This window comes from Belonocnema kinseyi, chromosome 5 (assembly GCF_010883055.1).
Source record: "Belonocnema kinseyi isolate 2016_QV_RU_SX_M_011 chromosome 5, B_treatae_v1, whole genome shotgun sequence".
Taxonomy (NCBI): Eukaryota; Metazoa; Arthropoda; class Insecta; order Hymenoptera; family Cynipidae; genus Belonocnema; species Belonocnema kinseyi.
Window position 1 is genome coordinate 98,138,537 of NC_046661.1, and position 22,996 is coordinate 98,161,532.

The 22,996-nt window shown below is 23.5% G+C and overlaps 1 protein-coding gene across 3 annotated transcripts in view; it reads left to right on the forward strand.

Annotated features, from left to right (window-relative positions):
* The first annotated feature begins 11,728 nt into the window (after nucleotides 1–11,728).
* LOC117172326 (uncharacterized aarF domain-containing protein kinase 2-like) overlaps nucleotides 11,729–22,996 on the forward strand; it is a 76,071-nt gene continuing 64,803 nt past the window's right edge. For all 3 annotated transcript variants that reach the window (XM_033360112.1, XM_033360113.1, XM_033360114.1), the window contains exons 1-7: nucleotides 11,729–12,179; nucleotides 12,270–12,502; nucleotides 17,496–17,571; nucleotides 17,637–17,678; nucleotides 17,769–17,886; nucleotides 17,980–18,097; nucleotides 19,847–20,068. In XM_033360112.1, the coding sequence (XP_033216003.1) occupies nucleotides 11,792–12,179; nucleotides 12,270–12,502; nucleotides 17,496–17,571; nucleotides 17,637–17,678; nucleotides 17,769–17,886; nucleotides 17,980–18,097; nucleotides 19,847–20,068 (1,197 nt within the window). In that variant the 5' untranslated portion in view covers nucleotides 11,729–11,791. The remainder of the gene's footprint in view (nucleotides 12,180–12,269; nucleotides 12,503–17,495; nucleotides 17,572–17,636; nucleotides 17,679–17,768; nucleotides 17,887–17,979; nucleotides 18,098–19,846; nucleotides 20,069–22,996) is intronic.

Consider the following 22,996-nt stretch of genomic DNA (forward strand, 5'->3'; position numbering starts at 1 on the left):
GTCTGTGATTGGTCAATTCTAGAACAATGACGTAACAACTGTTCTAAGACAGATATTAATCTTTATTTCTAATTCGTTATAGAACACACTTGTAACAGGGTTCTAGAACACACTTGCAACAGAGTTGTAGAACTTCGATATAACATTACTAAAGCATAGTTCTAGAACAAACTTGAAACAATTATTATAGAACGTCTATGATCAGTTTGTTCTAGAAGAATATAGCAACTGTTACAGAACAGTGCTGTTAATAGATCGAGAACAGTTCTCCCACAATTTTGTCACAATGTTCTAGAACACTGTTACCTTTTTTGTTTTATAACAGTTCGGTTACAATTTTGTTACAGTGTCCTAGAACAATGTTACCTTTTTGTTCTAGAAAAGTTATGTTACCATCTTGTAACAAATATTATAGAACACAGTTCCTTTTTTGATCTGGAACAGTAACAGAACTTGTTTGCTGGGAGCATGGAGGGAGAAGGCACCACCCGCTGTATTTTCCTGACCAAGCCGCAACTAGACCCCAGTCCTTTTGCTCACCTTCACCCCCTACTCTTTAGTCCAGGCACCCGTTTTCGCGCACGCACACCGTGTGCAACTCTCAGTCCAGCGTCCAGTTCGAAATTAGGTATTCCAATATCCTTTTTTTCTATGTTGGCGTATCTTCATTTTCGATAAAAAATGGATTCAGAAAAAAAAATAAGAGAAATTCTGTCAAAATAAAGTTTCAGTGCAAATGCTGCAACGAAGTATACCCTACATTCCTATGAAATCACATCAGGGAGATCCATGCTCCAATAGCTCTAGAAAAAACAGAATTGAAATTATGTTTAATGTAGAAAAATGCAATTTTCTAATTAAGTATCAACAGTTTTGATTGAAAATTCATCTGTTCTGAAGAAAATTCGTACCTTCTTCTTCATTTTAGTTCAAAATAAATTTTTTTTTCGTCAAAAATTTAACTATTCTGTTGAATATCCGTTTCTTTTTATGTTAAAAATTAATTTGTTCAACTGACTATTCTATTTTTTTGGCGAAAATTCAGTTTTTTTGTATATAAATTTAATATTTTTTGTATAAAGAGCAACCATCCAATTAAAAAATAACCTGTTTCGGTTGAAAACTAACTTTTTTGTTGAGAATTCATATTTTTCGATTGAAAATTCAACTTTTCTGTAGAAAATTCTTACTTTCTTCTCGAAAATTAAACAATTTATTAGAAAATTGAACTATAAGGTCTAAAGTTCAATTACTTTCTTAAAAATCATTGTTTTACTTGAGAAATCACTATTTTTGTTAAAATTCATTTCTTTCATTGAAAATTGTATTATTTTTTCTTTTGACCAAAATTGGTCGTTTCTAGTTAAAAATGCATGTGTTCTTTTAAAGATTTGTCTTTTTGGCCAAAGATACTTCTTTTTTTGTTAAAATTTAAACTCATTTGTAGGCAATTTATCTATTTAAAAAATTCGTCTTTGGTAGCAAATCATTTTTATACTTTTTTGTCGTTAAAATTTAACTGTTTAGAAACTGGTTGAAAATGTAACTATTTTGTGGAAAGTGAAAATGAGCTCGATGGTATTAAATATTGATAATTAACAACTGATTAGTGTTGCCATGAGTTTGACATCATATGAGAACAAAAAATTATAACTTCTCAATCATATATGACGAAATTTAAAATGAAAATCTGATAAAACCGGAATTTTTATGTTTTTAACCTTTCTCAAGGCAATAAAATAATAGCAGACAACTAATTTCGAATTGGAAGCCGCGCGCGCACGCGGTTACTTGGTGGGGCAAAAGATCGGCTAATCTTATAAAGAGACTTAACCTTACGTTTCATTGAAAAACGAGAGTTTTTTCTAAGTCAACATTTTTGTTGACTTGAGATCGTCTTAAATAAAATTTTATTTAAAAATGCCGTAATTTTTTAATTCAAGATATTATACTTTGTTCAGAATTTTCAAAGTTTCAAACCTTTGTCTCACGATTAAAAAAAAATTGTATTGCATATAATTCTTTTAGGAAAAGAAAACGAGCCCTAATTCAAAATATTATGGCTTTTGCTCAATGTAGCTCCGACAATTTTTTATTTTCTATCACGTGTGAATATTGTTTTAAAATTTGTAAGAAATATATTTTTTCTACGGGAAAAAGTACATTTTTAGGTTCATAATACGATTCCGGCTGAATCTGTTGACCGATTTGTATTTTTTTTTAAAGCTGATAAAATTTCAAAGAAAGTTGTTGAGCCTGATTTTTAATTAAGTTTTTTCGATTTTTTTATGAATAAAAAATATGACGAAAAAATGGCACTTTTTTCTATTAGACGTTCCTAGTGCCCGTCAATAATAGGAAAATTGTTCTAATCGCCAACGTTTCATAGATTTACATTATATAGAGATATTCCATCATGATACAATGAACAAAAAAAATTATAAACAAATTACTTGTTGAAAATGATTTTTCTATAATTTTCAATAATTTAACGTTTTTTTAAAGTTATATTGCAAGACATTTTAATGGAAACAATATTTTAATGACAACAATTCCTCTCAAGACTGTTCTTAGTAATATTATAAACAAATGCATTATTCAGGCATTTGTCGTCAGAGAAATTTGTTTTTTTCGAAGTCAATTTTTCTAAATTAGAAACCTCATGATAATTTCGGAAAAATTCATAATTTGTTGATCAATTATATTTTGTTATTAAACAAATTTAATTAAAAAATGCATTATTCCGACATTTGTCGACGTAAAAAACTCGTTTTTTTTCAGTCAGTCCATCTAATTTCAAAAAAATATATTTTTTTTTCATTCAGTACTTACAGTTGTTTAACAAAAACATAACAGTAATCAAGTAATTATCAATGTTACTGAAATTATCGTAAAGTTCCCAATTGAAAGGACTGAAATTGGAAATAAACGAGTTTTTCTGTCGACAAATGGCCAAATAATGCACTTGTTTATTAAATTTGTTTGAAAAATCATGAAATTTATAAACTAATTATGAATGTTATTGAAATTAACATGAAGTTCTGAATCAAAAGGACTGCCATAGAAAACGAAATTTTCGTCATCTGATGCCCGAATAATACATTTGTTTATTAAATTTATTTTTAAAAAAATTATTAAATAGTGAAGGATGTCGCTAAAATTACCATGAAGTTCCCAATTAGAAGGACTAGCATTGAAAAAAAAACGAATTTTTCCGTCAATAAGTTCTCGAATAATGCATTTTTTTATTAAATTCGTTTGATAAAATTATAAAATATATCAAAAAATGATGAATTTTCTGAAATTATCATGGGGTTCCTAATTTTTTAAAATTAACTTCGAAAAAAACGAATTTTTCTGACGACAAAGGCCTGAATAATGCATTTGTTATTAAATTTGTTTATAATTTTAACAAGAATAGTCTTGAGAGAAATTTTATTTTTTAAAATATTGTTTCCATTGAAATTTCTTGCAATTCAACTTAAAAAAACGTTAAATTATTGAAAATGATAGAAAACACATTTTCAACAAATAATTTGTTTATAAAATTTGTCTTTGTTTCTTGTATCTTGATGGATTATCTTAATATAATGTTAATCTATAAAACGGTGATTACAACGATTTTTTTATTATTTACGAGCACCGGGAACGCCAAATAGAAAAAATTGTTAAAATTGTTAAAAAAGAAAATAATGTTAGGACATTCTGAACAAACTTAATTATTTTTAATCAATTAATTAAAAAATTTGCTTTTCGTCATATCTTTTGTCATGACACAAATTTATTCATAATAATAACCGGAAATATCAAGTTTTAACAAATTACGAGCTAGCACTGAAAATTTTCGAAAAGGAACAAAATTTTGAAGTGGAACAGGACATTTTTCCGAAGAATTATAATTCTGAGTCGAAGCAGAGAATTTTCAAATTTTAACCAATTCTGAATTGAAACTGGTATTTATCCACAAGAATTATAATTCTTCTTGAAACAGGGAATGTTAAAATTTAAATAAATTCCGAGCTGGAACAGGGAATTTTTTATTATAATGAATTCTAATTCTAAGTTGAATCGGGTCTTTTTCGAGACAAATTAAAATTATGAATTGGAACAGGGAATTTTACAAAAATTCGAATTCTTTTTGGAAACGGAAAATTTTCGAAAAGTATTAAATTCTGGATTTGAACAAGGAATTTTCAATTTTTAACCAATTCTGAGTTAGAACTGAAATTTATCCCTGAGAATAACAATTCTTTTTGGAAAATTGAATTTTTCAACAAAAATATTATTCAGTGACAAAACGAGGTATTTTCGAAAAAAAACAAAAATTATGAATTGGAACAGGGAATTTTTCCAAAAAGTTCTAATTCTTACAATTATTTGAAATGGAAAATTTTGAAAAAGAATTAAAATTCTGGATTTAAACAGGAAATTTTTTTAAAAGAATTAAAATTGTGCATTTAAATAGGGAATTTTTAACCAATTCTGAGCTGAAATTAGAATTTAAAATGGCTTAAAATGGTATAATTTTGAATATTTTTAAATTCAGTGATTGATTCTTCAATTTAGAGTATTTAAAATTATAACGTGGATTTATATTTTTGAAACTGAATCTTGGAACTCTACAATTGATAAAATTTAAAAATGTGTAATTTGGCAGTTTAACTATTTAATTTTAAATTGCGCACTTTGATTGCTTTCATTTGCAATTGAAACTTTATAAAATATTTTCGAATTCATAATAACTTGATAATAATATATTTGAATTTAAAGGATTTTATTAAATTTAAAGTATTGTTACAGTCTAAATTATTGAATTTTTAATCATTTTAATTTCAAATTTTGTAATTAAGAAAAAGAATAATTATTTAATATTTAGCAATATTTTACTGTTAATTTAAGACGAGTAAAGGGAAGCAAAATATTTGAAACTAAATAATTTGAAACTTAATTGTTTGACATAGAAAGCTTTGAATTGTTAAAATTTCGGAAAGCTGTTAAACTTGCAACGTTACTATTTTTATTTTTCTAATTACAAAAATGTTTCATTTTTAAGCGAAATTGTTAAATTTGTATGTATAAATAATCATTGAATACTTCTTATTTGTAGAAAAAATTTGAGTAATTTTAAAAGATACTTAGAACTTTTGAAAAAATTCAAAATTAAAAGTTGAAATGATATCAAGTAATTTAAACTCAGTGTGTGAAACATTTTTTTCAGAACTTCTAAACATATTTTAAAATGAATATAATTTTTTCTACAGTTTTAAGAATATCCTGCAAATTAAAAAAAAACCTTACAATCTACCAGGGTCTTTTTTGTTGATTTTGTAAATCTCTTGAAATCTTTTTGAATGTTCTGTTGAAGTATTTTTTCAAAATAAAAAATCATTTTTAATTTTTCTAGAAATAATTAAGGAAAATGTTTTTGCTCGTTTAGAGCCTTTCACAATTCTTATAAAGCTTCTACATTTTTTGTTTGAAAAATGCAAAAATCTACATTTTGTTTTGAATTAGGTACACACACCTCGTTCAAATTATTTGAAATTATTTCAAGTTCTAAATTAAGTTTTAATTTTTTTTAAACTTCTAAATATCTCTTAAAATTACTCTAATTTTTTCTAGAAATAATAAGTGTTTAATTCCTATTAATAAGTACAAATTTTAAAGAAATTTTTTTAAATTTGAAGGATTTTCTGAAAGTTGTATCACAAATTCAATTAATTTTAAAAGTTATTTAGCAGTTCAGACAAAATTTCAACAATAATTTTAAATTTGAAAAAAAATTTCAGACAACTTCTAGATTTCTCAAGATTTTTAAATAAAATGTTACAGCTGTTCAAGAATCCTTCAACTATTTAAAATGAAAATAATTTAACTTCTAATTTAAGAACTTTCAGGTTGAAAAAATTTTAATTTTCAATGTTTCTAGCTTAAAATAATTTAATAATATAATTTTGAGAATTTTTAAAGTTCATTGATTGATGCTTTAATTTAAAGTATTGAAAATGTTAACGTGGATTTATATTTTTGGAACTTAATCTAAATCTTTGAACTCTGTAATTTATGAATGTTAAAAATTCTGAATTTTGCCGTTTATCTGCATCTCATTTAAAATCGTTCGATAAAAAAGTGTTTGTACCTTTCAGTTTATACGTGTAAATTATTGAGCATTTAAATACAAATCTTTTTAATTGAAAACCTTTTAAATTTCAATTTAAACAGTTATAATTCAACAAAACTCGGGAAAAACATGAGAGAGTTAGGGAATTTCAGAAAAAATAAAGTTAATGTTATTTTAATGGTTAAAAATCGCAACTATTTCTATGAAAATTAATCTCTTTTGGTTGACGATTCAAACTATTTTCTCTAAAATTCATTTTTTTTAATTCACCTATTTTTGGTATAAAAGTACAATTCTTTTTGATTGATAATTCAAATACTCAGTTGGAAGTGAATAGTTTTCGTTAAAAATTCATTTATTTGGTTGACGATTATCATTTTAGTTGATAAACCTTTTTTTTTATTCAAAATTTAATTATTTTGTTGAAAATTAATTGCTTTAACTGAAAATTCAACTCTTACATGTTTGGTTCAAAATTTATCTTCTTGAGTTGAAAATTCCTGTATTTTATTTTAAAATGGAATTTGTGGGAGAATATTTAAGCTTCTTGGCGACTAATTCTTCTCTTTAGTTAAAAATTCCTTTAAGAATTGAAATATTTGATTGCAAAATCATGTACTTTATTAAAATATTGTCAACTTTGGTAGAGAATTCATCTTTTTCATTAAAAATTAATTTCCGCGGTCGTAAATCTAAATATTTTGTTTGGAATTTATTTTAGTAACTGAAAATTTAAGTATTTTAATCTTAGTAGAAAATTTATCTTTTCAGTTGAAAAATTTTGTATTTGGCTTTAAATTAAATTAATTTTTTAGTTGAAGATTTATCATTTTAGTTTAAAATTCACTTTAAAGCATTCCATTTTTTGTGGACAATTGGCCTTTTTTGATGATAGAAATATAATCTTTGTCGTTAGAAAATGTTATGTTGTGTAGAGAATTTGACTTTTCTATTTTTTTTTAATTATTCATTTCTTTAATTGAAAAATAAATGTTCAATTAAAAATTAGTTTTTTATAGAAAATTCATCTTTTGGGTTAAAAATTTATATTATTGGTTGAAATTAATTAATTTGGTTGAAAATTCGTTTTTTTAATTTACGTTTTTAACTGCAAATTGAGATATTCTAATTTCGGTTGGTAAATTAATATTTTTTAGTTAAAAAATAATATATTTCATTTAAACTGTACCTTTTTTGTAAGAGAATTCATCTTTTGGTTTAAAAATTAAATGACTTTGTTGAGAATTCAATTTATTTTATTTTTTATTTTGAAAATTGCTTAATTCAACTGAACATTTAATGCTTCTATTTTTGTTTTAAAAAATCATCTTTTTAGATAAAAATAATGTTGCTTTTTTTTGAAAGTTCGCTTTTTTTGTTGAACATTTATTTTTCTAAGATTTTACCTACTCTAATTTAGTTTGAAAATTGATCTATTTTAGATGAAAATTCATTTACTTTGTTTAAATTTTTTTGTTTCGTTAAAAATTAATCTTTTGGGTTGAAAATTCAACTAACTTTGGTTAAAAATTCATATTTTTGGTTGAAGATTCATCATCTTAATTAAAAATCATAATAATAAAAATTCATAATTTGCGGCAGTCAATGTTTCGGATGAAAATTAATTTTTTAACTGAACGTTTAACTATTCCATTATTGGTTAGAAATTTATTGTTTTTAGTTGAAAATTCAACTGTTTTGTAAAAAAATCGTTTTTTTTTTGTTGAAAAATTCAACTGTTTTTTTTTTTTACATTTTTCTTTTTGAGTTAAAAAATTTAGTTATTTTGATTAAAAATTAAACTCTTTAAGGCCAGTGTCCCAGTAATCGTGAAACTTGATTATAATTTGAATATTTTGTTAGAAAAATATGTCAAAAGTGATATTTAATTATGAAACTCGTTTATTTGTAGCATTTTATAATAGCCCATATAAATTATATTCATTCAAATGAAATAAAGAGCAAGAAAATTGGCATCACGATTACTGGGCCGTTCACCTTAGTTGAAAATGAACTTTTTGGTTAAAAATCGAGATTTTCCTGTTAAAATTCTTTTCTTGATTGGCTGGAAAATCTCTATTGTTAGAAAATTCACTTATTTCTTTTGAATACTCGTCTATTTGGTTTTGAAACGCATATCCTTTGACAGCACTTTTATTTTTTTTTTTGAAAATTCAACTACTCGGGTAAAAGTTGAAACAATTGGTTAAAAATGTATTTTTTTCATTGAAGCTTCATCTCTTTAGCCGAAAATTTAACTATTTTGTTGAAAATTCTTTGCTATGATTAAATATTCGTCTTTTTTCATAAAATTAATCTTTTTGGTTGAAGTTTTCGCTTTTTTGGTTAAAATTACAACTTTAGTCTTCAAAATAAACTTCTTTTGCTGAAAAGTTATATTTTCGTGTAGAAAATGTAATTATTTTTTAAAAAATTGGTCTTTGGGTCCTTATTTTTTGAAAATTCGTTTATTTTGTCAGAAAATTTAACTTCTGGGTTAAAAGTTAAACTACTTTGTTAAAATTTCTTTTTTTTTCCTTTGTTAAAGATTTATAATTTTAATTGAAAATTCATTTCTTTGGTTGAAAATTAAATTATTTTTTTGAAAATACATCTTTTTGGTAGAGAATTCATATTTGCGGTTGAATGTTCAACTATTTTGTAGAAAATTCGTATTAAGGGTTAAAAATTGTTTGTTTTTTTTGTAAGTTAAAACTTCACCCTTTTTAGTTGAAAATTCATTTTCTTGGTTGCAGATTTATGTCTTAAGTTGAAAATTCGTTTCATGTTGAAAAATAAACTATTTTGTTGAAAAAAACTTTTACTGAAAATTGATCTGTTTATTTGAAGATTGAAAATTCGAATATTTGGTTGAAAATTAATTGTTGTTGTAGGAAATTCTAGTATTCTGTTAAATAGTCAACTGTTTTGTTAAAAGTTCAAACATTTTGTTAAGAATTCATTCTTTTTGGTTGACAGTTTAACGTTTTTGTTGAATACTTTTCTATTTGGACAGAAGATTCGACCATTTTGAAAAGATTCGACCATTTTGAATTAAAATTGACCTTCTTTTTGTTAAAAATTGAACTGTCTTCTACAAAATATAACTATTTCGTTGAAAGTGCAACTATTTTTGGTTGAAGTTTAATCATTTTGTTTAAAGTCTAATATTTTAGTAGAAAATTGTTTTCTGTACGTTGAAAACTTATCAATTCAGTTAAAAATACAACTATTTTGTTCAAAATTTAATTATTTTATGGAAAATTAAAATTGCATTAGCTTGAAATTCGATAACTCAGTCATATTTCAACCAATTCTATTTAAAAAAAGCTGTTTTTTAATGATAAAATCAGATTTTTGGGGCCTACGAGAAGTTTTGCGTATAAAACTTTTTTTATTTCTACTAGACATACAATCTCAATGCTTAGTTAAAAGTATTTTTTCACTGTAAAAAAGAGGTACCTCTAAAATTGTACTTTTTCTTACTGGAAATTTTTCATAGATTTCAATAATCTGGTGGGATTTTAGGCTATTTTTGAAAGTACTAATAAAATTCAAGAGCTTTTTTTTATTATTTTTATTAATTTGAAGGGATTTCAGAAAGCTTGAAATATTTGAGAACAAAGACTGAATTCTTCGGAATTCTTTTGAATTTTTTTAATTTCCTCGGATTTTTCTAAATTTGCTTAATTCTACTTAATTGAACGGACTTTTTTAATTTAAAAAGTTGTATTTAATTGATTCTGAGGATTAATTAATAAAATGGCAAAAGGATTAAAAATATTTTAGGAAATTTTAAGAAAATTTCCAAATTGTTTGATTTATTTTTAATTATTTAATTTTATGAGATTTAAAACATTTGCACGTGGTTTTGAAGAATTTCATACAATTTGGAAGATATGAAAGGATTTTACAGGACCTGTGAGGTTATACGATATTTCTGAAGATTCTAAGGAATTTTATTAGATTTATGAAGATTTTAATGATTTTATGGTGTTTTAAGAGGTCTCAAGGTACGTAAATAAATTTTTCAGGATTTCAATGAATTTATTTTTCAAAAAGTGACGGATTTCGTAGGGTTCCAAAGATTTCAAGAGATTTTCTCACCTTAAATTCTTAGGCATGTTATCAAATTCTTTTAAAACTCTTTAATTTTTCTAAACTCATTTTAAACTTACTCAATTCAATAAATTTTAAAAATATCTTTTTATATTTTTGAATTCACTTGATTGTTTTTTTTTTTAAATTCTTTTAACCTCAGTTTTAATTTTCTTAAATTCGCCTGATTTTTTCTAAGCTTATTTTTAATTTACTGAATTATATTTATTTAGTTTTATTTTGAAATTGTTTTGAATTCATTTGATTTTTTTTAAATTCACTTTGCATTCCATCAAGTTCTTCTAGTTTACCTTAAATTCATTCATATTTTCCGGAAATCAATGAAATTTTCAAAAAAAAATTTTATTTTCTTTCAATTAATTTGATTTTATTTAAATTGAACTTGAATTGTTTTGAAGTCTTATGAATTTAATCTGAATTTGTTACACTTTAAGCGTGAAAAAGTGAACTATGAGCGTAAAAAAATTATTATAATTAACGAAATTAAAAATTTGTGAAGAATGAAAATTTGCGAAATTTTAAATCACCATAAAATATAAAACGATTGAAAATTTAATTATGGAAATTAGGCAAATTTTGATGAGTATTTTAAATTTGTTTTAATTTGAAATTAAATTAAATTATTTTCAATTGTTATAAATTTAAATTAATTAAATGAAATGAAATTTTTAATTAATAATTAATGCATTGAAAATTGAATAATTTCAAATTACCCCATTAATTAGACTATTGAAATTAATAGCGTTTGAAATTAAAAAATTTTCCATTTGAAAATTCACAGTTAAAAAATTGAAGTTGAGAAAATTCCAGAATTAATTATTGCAAACATCGAACTCAAAATCATGTATTCCATTTTGAAAATGCTTTCAATTTTGAGAGCACTCGGATTATAAAGAACTTAACATTTTTAATTTTCCTATTTTAGGAAGTCATTTAATTTTAAAAGGGTCGAATTTGAAAACTTTCCGTACTTTTTTAGACACTAATAATTTTTTAGTTGGATTTAGAATTCAAATAACATTAATAGTACTTTTTCAGAGAAATTTCAATAGATAATTTTGCAAATCTTTATCGCATATTAAGTTTTTAATAAATGGAAACAATTTTATAAATTTAGTTTTTAATACTTCTGAATATATTTTAGCTTCTGTTAATGAAAAATAAATTTTTACAAAAGAATTACCTTTACATTTACCTTTTTCCTTCAGCAATAATTTATTCATAATCAAAATCTCCTCGCTATATGCTAACTAAATTTCTTAAATGCATTCTTAAAATTTTATTTCTTTATATTACATTTTTTTCCATATGAAGGCATTTTTCTATAAGTAAATTAATTTAATAATTATTTTCGGAAATCAAGAAATTAAATTTGATCGATTTTGCATGTTCGTCTTTTGTTCATCTAATTATCGATATTTGACCAATTTCACTTTCAAACTGACGTCACTCCTACTTTTTTGGCGTTTTATATATATAAAAAAATCAAAAATATTTCCCTCCTTCATGGAGGGAATAAAATACAATAAAAATGTTTCTAAAATATAAATAATGAAATTCACTACAATGCGGCCTTTTTTACTAAATAAACTAAATCCCCTCAATCCATCAAAATTTCTGATAACAAGATCCACAATCAAGAAAAGTGCAGTTAAAAGATTTCAGTCTATTCACGTTAGAGAAAATTACAGGGATTGGGCGAAGAGAACATTTTTTAAAATAGCCGCGAATTTTCCTCAAGGGAAAAATTCCAAGGTTCAAATTCCTTTATATAAGAAAAATGAAGATTCATCGTCTTTGCTGAATTTAGGATTGGACTTGGCATTCGTCATTCTTAGGATTATTTTCATTTCTACAGTGATTTTTGGTTTATTAACATTCTACTGGACGACTCGATTGCTTAGAATCTATCATGTTTTTCCTCCAGTTCTTCTCAAAGGTATTAATGTTATTTAAATTTTTTAAATTTAAAAACAATGGGCAGGTATTTTCATTTTTATTTATTGAGTGTTTGGTTTGTTTTCATCAGCAATCGAACTTCTTGGTCCGACATTTATTAAATTTGGACAATGGATAGCCACTCGAAGGGATATTTTTCCGGAAGAATTTTGCTGGACACTTTCGAAACTTCAAAGATACGCAGCAACCCATTCTTGGACTTATACGAAACATTTATTGGAGGTCACTTATGGGCCGGATTGGAAGGAATTGTTTCTCAAATTCGATAGCGATCTTCCTATTGGTTCCGGATGCTGTGCTCAGGTTAATTTAAAAAAAGAGATTTTTTAAATATATCTAATTTTAAGGGGCTACGTTTTGAAACAATTCTTTCAATTTCGATTTTGAAGCAAAAAAAAATTAAATTGTAATTTATAAGCATTGGAAATTGAAACCTTTTGCAACGTTTTTAATTAAATACAGTTTGGAAGTGAGAAAAAAAATTGAAATTAAACAGTAGTAGAATTTAGACTGCTTTTATTTGGAACAGCTTTAAAATTTGTATTCATAATTCAAAATGTTTGAAAGTTTTCCTTATTTGAAAGTTTCCTAATTTCAATAAAAAAAGATCCAAATTCGAAGTTATTATTCATTAATACACATTAGGTTGATCAAAAAGTGTGTTTTTAATTTTCCAAACGCTAACTCGTAAATTTTTTCCGTTTGGTTAAAAATTCCTGGCAGAACTTTTATTTTATTAACAAAAAAAATTATTCAGAGCTCGCTAGGATGTTTTAGCTTTGACAACGACTTTCCTCAGTTTTTAATTTAAAAAACAATGTAAATTTAGGGCTGAAAAATTCTTGCATTCTTGGAAAGTGTTTTTCTTAAGAAAGCCCTAAATTTTATAAAACAATAAATCAAATTTTAGAAATATAATTGGACTTGGAATACGAAAATTATTATTGTTTTTTTTTTAATTGTTTACTTTTTGTTTTAAATTAATTTTTCTAACTGAAAATTTAAATATTTTTTTTATTTGTGTTTTTTTTTTTAATTCGTTCTTTCTGTTAGAAAATTAATCTTTTTGGTTGAAAATTCAACAGTTTTTTCGCAATTTTTATCCCTCTTGACTGAAAGATCTTTCTTAGCTGAAAATTCGTCTTTATTTGGTTGAATTAAACCGTTTTTTATCAAAAATTTTATTATTTTTTGGTTGAAATATCAATTACATTTCTTGTTTAGAATTCATCTTTCAAAAATAAAAATTTAATTACTGGCTTAAAATTTAAACTCTTTTGTTACAAATTATTTATTTTTATGAAGACTAATTATTTTAATTAAAAATGTGCAGTCATCACAAAGTGTCACTATTTTGGGGTTTCTTATCTTTTGTCACCTTTTTTCAATTGAAAAAGTAACATTTTATTCAAAATTACAACTTGCCCACCAAATAGCTTTTATTACACTTTCCTAATTAACTAATCTTGAACCAAATGATCGAATTTTCAAACAAAAAAGATTAAACTTCAACCAGGAAGAGTTGCATTTTCAAACATAATCTTACATTTTTAATTTGAAAAATGAATATTTTACCAGCAAAATTAATTTTGAAGCAAGGAAGAAGAATTTTCAACTAAAAAATATGACTTTTCTAACAAATGAGGGTTTTTACACCAAAAGGATTGATTTTCTATCCAAAAATACAAGTTTTTCATAAATCAGTAGAAATTTTGATAAAAAAACATTACTTTTTAAGAAAGTAGTTGAATTTAGATTAATTAGAAAATAAAAATATAATTTTTTTCGAATAAAATTAATTAGCTTTAAATCAAAAAGGATCAATCCAGAGTATTCAATCAAAAGATCAAAGAAGATGACTTTTAAAGATAACAGTTCAATTTTCAACCAAATGGTAGAATTTTTAACCATGAGATGAATTTTTAGCTAAAATGTGATATTTTTTTTAGCAAATAGTTGAATTTCCACCAAAAAATACGATTTTTAAAGTAAAAGAGAATTTTCAATCCATAAAGTATCAATATTAAAAAAATATATGACTTTTTAACAAAATAGTTAATTTCAGATTAATTCTAAAAAAGAAATATAATACTTTTTTAGTTTTGTTTTTGTTTTCGATAAAAAGAACTAACTTTCAATCGAAATAGATTTTTTTTACCGAGAGGTTAATTTTAAACAAAAAAAGGTGACTTTTTAAGAACCTAGTTCAATTTTCAAGAAACTAAATAAACTTTCAAACAGTTTGTAGAATTTTGAACTAAACACCAAAAATATAATAGGAGACTTCTTAATAAATATTATTAACTTTCAAATATAAAAGGTGATTTTGCAACAACTAAAAAAAAAGATTTTTCTACCAAAAGATAAATTTTCAACAAAAAAAATAGGAATTTTGTACAAAAGTATACATTTTCGACCAAAAACGATGACTTTTAAAAAAAAAATCGTTATATTTTCACAAAAAGTACGTTTTTAAAGTAAAAGAGATCATTTATTTATCAAGAATACAATAATAGACTTCAAATAAAAAGAATTAATTTTCAATCAAAAAATATGAATGTTTAACCAAAAAATATGAATTTTCAATTTAAAAAAATGAATTTTCTACCAAACTATATAATTTTTCGTCCAAAAACGATTACTCTTTAACAAAAGACTTTAATTTTCAAAAAAATAGTTAAATCTTCAACTAAATAGTTGAATTTGTAACCGAAAATTAGAATTTTGAACCAAAAAAATTATTCATTAAAAATTCCAATGCTTGGTTAAAAGTTCAACGAATTTTTTTAAATTAAATTTTTTTTTCATTGAAGATTCTTAATTTTAGTTGAAATTCCGTTTTTTGTTGTTAAAAAATTTAATTAAAAATTCGTTTTGTTGTAAACAGGTTTTTTAAAACTACAAATTCAAATATTTTGTTAAAAAAGTCAACTGATTGATTGTAAATGAACTTTTTTGTTGTTATTTCATGTTCTTGTTTTTAAAATTAAATTGTTTGATAGAGAATAAGGCTTTTTGACTTAAAAATTCAACAAATTGGTATAAAATTAAACTGTTTTGTAGAAAATTCGTTTTTATTTTTATTGAAAATTCATTCTGAATGAAAATTTATCTACTCCATTTTGCTTAAAAATTCAACTTTTTAGGTTAAAAATTCAACATTTTGGTTGAAAAATTATGTTTTTTTGTTGAAAATTCGTCTTTTTTGTAGAAAATCAACTTTTTTTTGTCAAAATCTATTCATGTTGAAAATATATACTGTTTGGTCAAATCTAACTTTCTTTTATTTTTCATTAAAGTTTTGTAGTGGAAATATCAACTATAAAATTGTTTTATAAACATTAATCTTTTTTGTTGAAAATTCAACAATTTGCTTAACATTTTTTTTTTCATTCTTGGCTGCAAATTTTGTCTTGTTAGAAATTTCATCTCTTTTTGGTTAAAAATGCAACTTTTTAGTTGAAGATTTATATATTTCGGTTGAGGATTAAACTATTTTGTTGAAAATTAAAACATTTGGTATAAAATTCAACTTTTTTGTAGAAAATTTGTTTTTATCGTTATTGTTTTAATTTAAAATTAATTTTTCTCAGTAGAAATTCATCTGCTTAATTTTTTGGTTAAAAATTGAACTTTTATGGTTTATAAATGCATATTATTCATCTTTTTCGTTTGAAAAATCAACAATTTGGTAACGGATTTAACTATCTTGTAAACAATTAAAGGGTTTTGTAAAAAAATAATTTGTAATTTTTTTAAATTTTCAATCAAGGAAAAAACCTTCTGGGCATCTCTCGGTTTACAACAAATCACAACTTGTTTGTCTTATTTGACATTTGTTTATCACCTATTTGTCACCTATTTTAGAAAAAAAATGTCACCTATTTATATTTTTTGGCGACAAAAGGTACTGTGATGACTGAATGTGTCTCTTTAGTTGAAAAATCAACTGTTTTGGGTTTTTTTAAAATGAATTTTCTGTGACTGAAAATATAACTATTTCAGTTGAATATTTCATAATTTTAGTCAAAAATTCGTCTCCTTCCTTGAATATTAATTATTAAACTACAAGTTTAACCATAGATTTTTTATTTTAAATTAAAAATAAATTTAACTTAATTTAAGTTTACTCAGATTTAATTTAATTTTAATTTAATTTTAATCTATTTAATTTAAATTAGTTAAATTTTATTTTTAATTATTTTAATTTTAATAATTTCATTTTTTGTGTAAAAATTATCTCTTTTGTTGAAAATTCGTCTTTTTGGTAGAGAAATTAAAATATTTCAGTTAAAGATTCACAATTTTAATTGAAAATTCATCAATTTTGTTGAAAATGCGACTCTTTTATTTTTAGTTATTTTTTTTTTCTTTGAGAATTTTTTTTTAACTGAAAATGTAGCTTATTTCAGTAATTAATTTAGATGAAATTTCATGTTTTTAGTGAAAATGAATCTTCTAGATCGTAAATTCATCTTTTTGGCTCATTACTTTATTTCAAAATGTAACTATTTTTTTTAAATTAGTTGTTTTTTTTATTATAATTTTTTTGTTTAACTGAGAATTTAATTAATTCAATGCAACAATTATCATCGAGATCAAAGATTCATCTATTCGCTTTCAAATTCAAATAATTCAGTTTAAGATTAATAATTTTTAATGAAACTTAATCACTTTGTTTGAAAATCTAACTAAATTTTTCGAAATTAGTTGTTTTTTTGTTCGAAATTTTTATTTATCTGTAAATATAAATATTACAATTGAATATTGAATCATTTTAGTTTTAAAAAATGTATCTTTGATTGAAAATTTTTTTTTGGTAAAAAAATCTTTTTTTTGTAGAAATTAATCATCAGCATTGAAACTTCATCTTTTTGTAGAAAATTCAACTATTCCACTTTCTCTTTTTTAGTTGAAAATTAAACTATTTCGTTGAAAGTTTATTCATTTGTTAAATAATCGTCTGTTTTTGTAAAAAATTAATCTTATTACAAATAATTATATTTTCGTTTAAAATTCAAGTGTTCCAGTTGAATATTTATAATTTTATTTGATAATTAATCGTTTTGGTTGAAAATAAAACCACTTGGTTGAAATTTAAACTCTTTTCTTAAAAATTCATCTGTTTTAGTTGTAGAAAATTATCTAGCTTGTGTTCCTTTTCTTAATTCCATTGAGCGTGAAAAATGTTCGCAAACCGGGAAAAAACCGGGAAATGTCCGGGAATTTATTTAGTCGATTAAAACGGCCACACTGTATGCACCTTTATATATTTTTGATATTTGTGGAAATATAGGTTTACAAAGCTTGGATCGATCGTGAGGCTACAGTCGATATGAGACGTGATCCAAAAATTTCTAATCTGATTGAAAGTAAGCTAAGATTATTTGAAGCCTCTCTGTCTTTACTAAAGATATTTTGGGTTGTATTTCCACAGTTGGTGAATATCTGAATTTAAATCATCTTCTGGATTTATGGAGTAAGTAAAAATCTCGGAAATAAAAAATGGAAATAAAAAGTAGGCTCATTTAATTTTGTGAAGCTGCAACTCTTAAATATTTCCGTACAGATAGAACGATCAATAAGGCGGAAGAATTACAACCCGATCTAAATTCGAATTCAAATAAGATTAAATTTCTTCCAGTCGCCGTGAAAATTTTGCATCCTAGAATCGAGAAACGACTTGAGTATGATAAAATTATTTGAAAATTTATGTCATGGATTAAATTTTTAAATAATAATTAATGGAATGATTAACAAAAAATGTTTATCTTCATCAGGAGAGACTTGAAAGTAATGCACTTCATTTCTGTGGGAATAGAATATTTTTTCCCAAGTCTGAAATGGTTGAGTATCACTGATTGTGTTGAGGAGTTTTCGAAAATCATGAGTAACCAAGTGATTATTTTAATTAATTTCTTTTTAAAATATTTTAACAATCGACGGGGGCCTTTTAATTAAGGAAAAATAATTCCCGGTGATTTTCTTAGGTTTTCCTAGTTCGCAAACATTTTTCGCGGTCAATGAAATTTAAAAAATCGAAAAGTAAAGCTTAAAAAAATGTTTATTGGAAGTAATAAAAAATTGAACTGGTTAATTATAAAAATTTGCATTTAAATGCTCAATAATTTACACGTATAAAATGGAAGCAGCTAACACTTTTAAACTGAAATTTTTTAAATTAAATGCAAATTTATATTCAGTTCCAACAAAATATAAATCCACGTTAGAAACATTAAAAATTGAACAATTAAATTTTTTTAGAAACTGAGAACACTTCTTAAATTGAAAGTTATATTATTTTTATTTTTAATAGTTTAAAAATCCTTACAGTACGTCTATATTTTATTTCAAAATCTTGAAACATCTACATGTTGTTACACATCTTTTCAAATTAAAAAATTTTTTAGAACTTCTAAATATCTTTTAAAATGAATCGAATTTTTCCTAATTTTTTTTTAAATTCCTGCCAAATCAAAGAAATTTTCTTAAAATCGCCCACATTAATTTTTGGTAATTTTTGAAATCTTTCTGAATCTTTTTAAATATTCTCTTCAAATTAATTCTTTAAAATAAAAATTCATTTTTAATTTTCCTACTAAATGTCTTTAATTACTTTGAAGCATGTCAAAACATTTAAAAAGGTTCTCAATTTTTTGTTCGAAATCTGTAAAAATATATATCTTGTTTTAATTATTTGAAATCATTTCGAATTTTAAATGAATTTTGAATTATTTCAAAACTTCTAATTCAACAATTTGACTTTAAATAAAAATTATTTTTTAATAGAACAATAAAAATTGTAACGTTGAAAGCTTTTTTTTCTAGTTTTGAATATTTATTTTACAATTAGTGATTTTAAATGAACAATCACATATTTCTAAATATTGAATAATTTTTCTTTTTTATAATAAAAAAATTTTTAACTGAAATATTTTTGAAAATGGAATATTTTAGACTGAAATAATATTTAAAATACAATAAAAGCTTTTAATATGAATATATTATTTTGATGCTATTTAAAAATTGAAAGGCTTTCCAATTTAAACAGTTTCATTTCTAACGTTAAAACCGGAAATTCTTAAATTTTGTACCGATTCCGAATCGTTTTGTAAAATCAATTAATTATCTATTAAATTTCCAAGCATTAAAGTATAGTTAAAATTTTAAAATAATTAATTAATTTATATTCGCATTTGATTAACTAAAAATGTTTTTTATTCAAAATCTTCTATTTCAAACTCTTCTAATTTGTAAATTGCTTAAGTCTTTAAAACTGCATTTTAAAAATCTTTAAAATGTACGCTTAAAAATTAAAATCTCAACTGGAAAATGTTTAAAGTGAAAGATTTTCGAATTGCGCATTCTAAACTGAATAATATCATTGAAAAATATAACAATTTAACTAATTATTTTTTAAAAACCGGTTGAAAGCAAAAATGGACCGATTTTTTTTTTAATTTGTAAAAAAAACGGTCATTTTCCGGTTTCCCAGTCTAGCGGGCACCCCTGAATGCTTTTTTCTTTTTTTTAATTGATTTTCTTGCGTTTAGATTTTTTTCCTTAATTGTACATACAATTTTGATTATTCTTAAATATTTAATATTTTGCATATATTTCTTTTTCCGTTATTTATTGACTTCGAAGGTAAATATGGAAATAGAAGCCTTGAATTTGATCCAATTTTCAAAACATTTTTCTGGAAAAGCCGAAATCGTTTTTCCAAATCCTATAATGAAATATACTGACCGCCGAATTCTGGTTGAAACTTTTCACAATGGTTCCTGCATTTTTGAATATTTAGATTGCAACAATATGGATTTGAAACACAAAATCGCTAAAATTGGAATTAAGACCGTCCTCAAAATGGTAAATATATTTAATTTATAATTTTCTTTTGCAATAAAAAATATATTTGAGTGTTTTCGGGGTGGTGACTTGACCAGGAAACCGGGAAAGAAACACAGAAATTACCACTTTCTTTTTATTAAATATAGGATTTAAAGAACGTAACGGTTCTTGAGTTTGATTTTGTACATTTTTAAATGTATCTATGCTTTATGAGAGGAAGAATTTTTTCCATCGTAAGAAAAACCTTTTACAATTTTTTTACATGCAGAAACAATAATTTTTTTCAGTTTTTTAAAGACTTGGAACAAGGAATTTCAGAAAATAATTATCGTTTATCTTTTATGACAGGTTTTTTTCGTAAAGATATATAATTCCACTTGGAAAGGGGAATTTTTAACATGAAACTTGAATTTTTAAAAAGAATAATCATTCGAATTTAGAAAAAAGGAGTTGAAAAAATCTCTGTTCCAAGTAAAAAATCCTTCAAAATTATGATTATTATTATCTTTGTTAATAATTAATTTTTTGGTTGAACATTCACAATTTTAATTGCAAATTATATCTGGTTGATAATGTAACTATGTAATTTTTTTAAAGTAATTTTTTAAAGTAAAAATTTAACTATTTTGCTGAAAATACGTTTTTTTCAGTGTTTGAATGAAATTTTTAACAGAAAATTTAACTATTCTATTTTTGATTTTAAATTTATATTTATTATTCATCTTTTTGGTTGATCACTTTATTTGAAAAGGTAGCTATTTTAAAAAATTTTTTTATTTTTGCTTAAAAAGGATGTTTTAAAACTGAAAATGTCACTATTATAATACCAAATTAATCTTCTATATTTAAAATTCATCTCATTGGTTTACAATTCAAATATTCCAGCTTAATATTGATCATTTGATATGAAAAATCATCACTTTGTTTGAAAATGTAAGTATTTTTTGAAAAATAGTTTTTTTTGGTTTGAAAATGATTAATTAATCTTTTCTAGTTGAAAATTTAACAATTTGGATGAAAATTGGGTTTTTGAAATTGAAAATCCACGTACTTGATAAAAAAATCCACTTTTTTTGTACAAAATTATCTTTTTATTTGTAATTTAATCTTCTTGCTTCAAAAATCTTCTTTTTTGTTAAAAATTCAAGTATTCCAGTTAAATATGTATCATTTTATTTGAAAATTAATTCTTTTGTTTTTTGTTTTCTGGATAAAAAGGAATTTTTGTTCAAAAATTAAGTTATTCTGTTAAAAATTTGTTTCATTTATGGTTGATTTTTTTAAATGAAAAAGAAGATATTATTTTAGTGAATATTACATAATTTTAGTTGAAAATTGATTTCGTTAGTTGAACATTCATTTTTGACTAAAAATTTAATTATTATAATTGTGGGTTGAAACATTATTTTTTTTAGTTGAAACTTTACCTCTTTTGGTCGAAATTCTTGTTCAAAATTTTATTATTTTGTTGAAAAATTGTTTTTTTTCTGGTTGTTTTTTTTAACTGAAAATGTAGATATATTTCAGTTGAATATTCCATAATTTTTCCTTGCAAATTCATCTTCTCTTTGTCAAAAATTTACCTACTTGTTTAAAAATTAAACTCTTTTTCATTATAATTAATTTTTTGGTTGAACATTCATAATTTGAATTGCAAATTCATATATTGTTGATAATGTTCTTGAATTGGAAATTTAACTGTTCCATTCTTAATTGGAAATTCATCTTTTCTAGTTAAAAATTCGACAATTTAGATGAAAATTTGTATTTTTTAATTGAAAATCCGAGTATTTTATTAAAAAATAAAATTTTTTTGCACAAAATTATCTTTTTATTTGCAATTTAATCTTCTTGTGTCAAAAGTCTTCTTTTTGGTTAAAAATTCAAGTATTCCAGTTGAATATGTTTCTTTTTATTTCAAAATTAATTTGGTTGTTGTTTGTTTTTTGGATAAAAAAGAATGTTTGTTCAAAAATTTAATTATTTTGTTGAAAATTTATTTCTTTTCTGGTTGACTTTTATTTTAAACTAAAATTGTAAGTAAATTTCAGTTGATTATTCCATAATTTCAAATGAAAATCCATCTCTTTGGCTGAGCATTAATTTTTTGACTATAAATTTAGTGATTTAATTTTGGGTTTCAAAATAATTTTTTTAGATGAAAATTCGTTTTTTTTGGGTAGAAATTGCTTCTTGACTTAAAATTAATCTTTTTGGTTAAAAATCAAGTATTCCAGTTAAATATTTATCAGTTTAGTTGAAAATTCATCTTTTAGGTTGGGAGTAAAATTATTTTGTTGAAAGTTAAACACTTTTGTTAAAAATTAATTTTTTTGGTTGAAGGTTTCATGTTTTTAATTAAAAATCATTTCTTTGGTTGCAAAATGAGCTTTTTGATTGAAAACTTGTTATTTCGTTTGATTCTTTTTTATTGTTGAAAATGATTTTTTAAACTGAAAATGTAAATAATATTCTACTTGAAAATTTCATAATTTTAGTGAAAAATTAATCTCTTTGGTTAAACATTAATTTTTTTAAGCAAAAATTTAATTATTCAATTTTTTGTTGAAAAATTATCTTTTTTAGTCAAAAATTCGTCTTTTTTGGTAGTAATTAATCTTCTTGGTTGAAAAATATTCTTTCTGAGTAAAAATGCAATTATTCTAGTTAAAGATTCATTTTAGTTAAAAATTAATTTTTCTGGTTCAATATTCAACAATTTCAATTAATTATTTACAAATCTAGTTGAAAATTAAATATTCTATATTTTTAGTTGAAAATTCATCTTTTTGCTTGAACAGTTGGTGGCAAATATGAATATATGTTACATTCACATAACCGGGAATGTTGAGACTCACTCAAGTTATTATTTATTATTACTTATGGTACAAAAACATCTGCCCTGAAACGTGTCTGTACCCACTTTCTTAGGATAAATTCTATTAC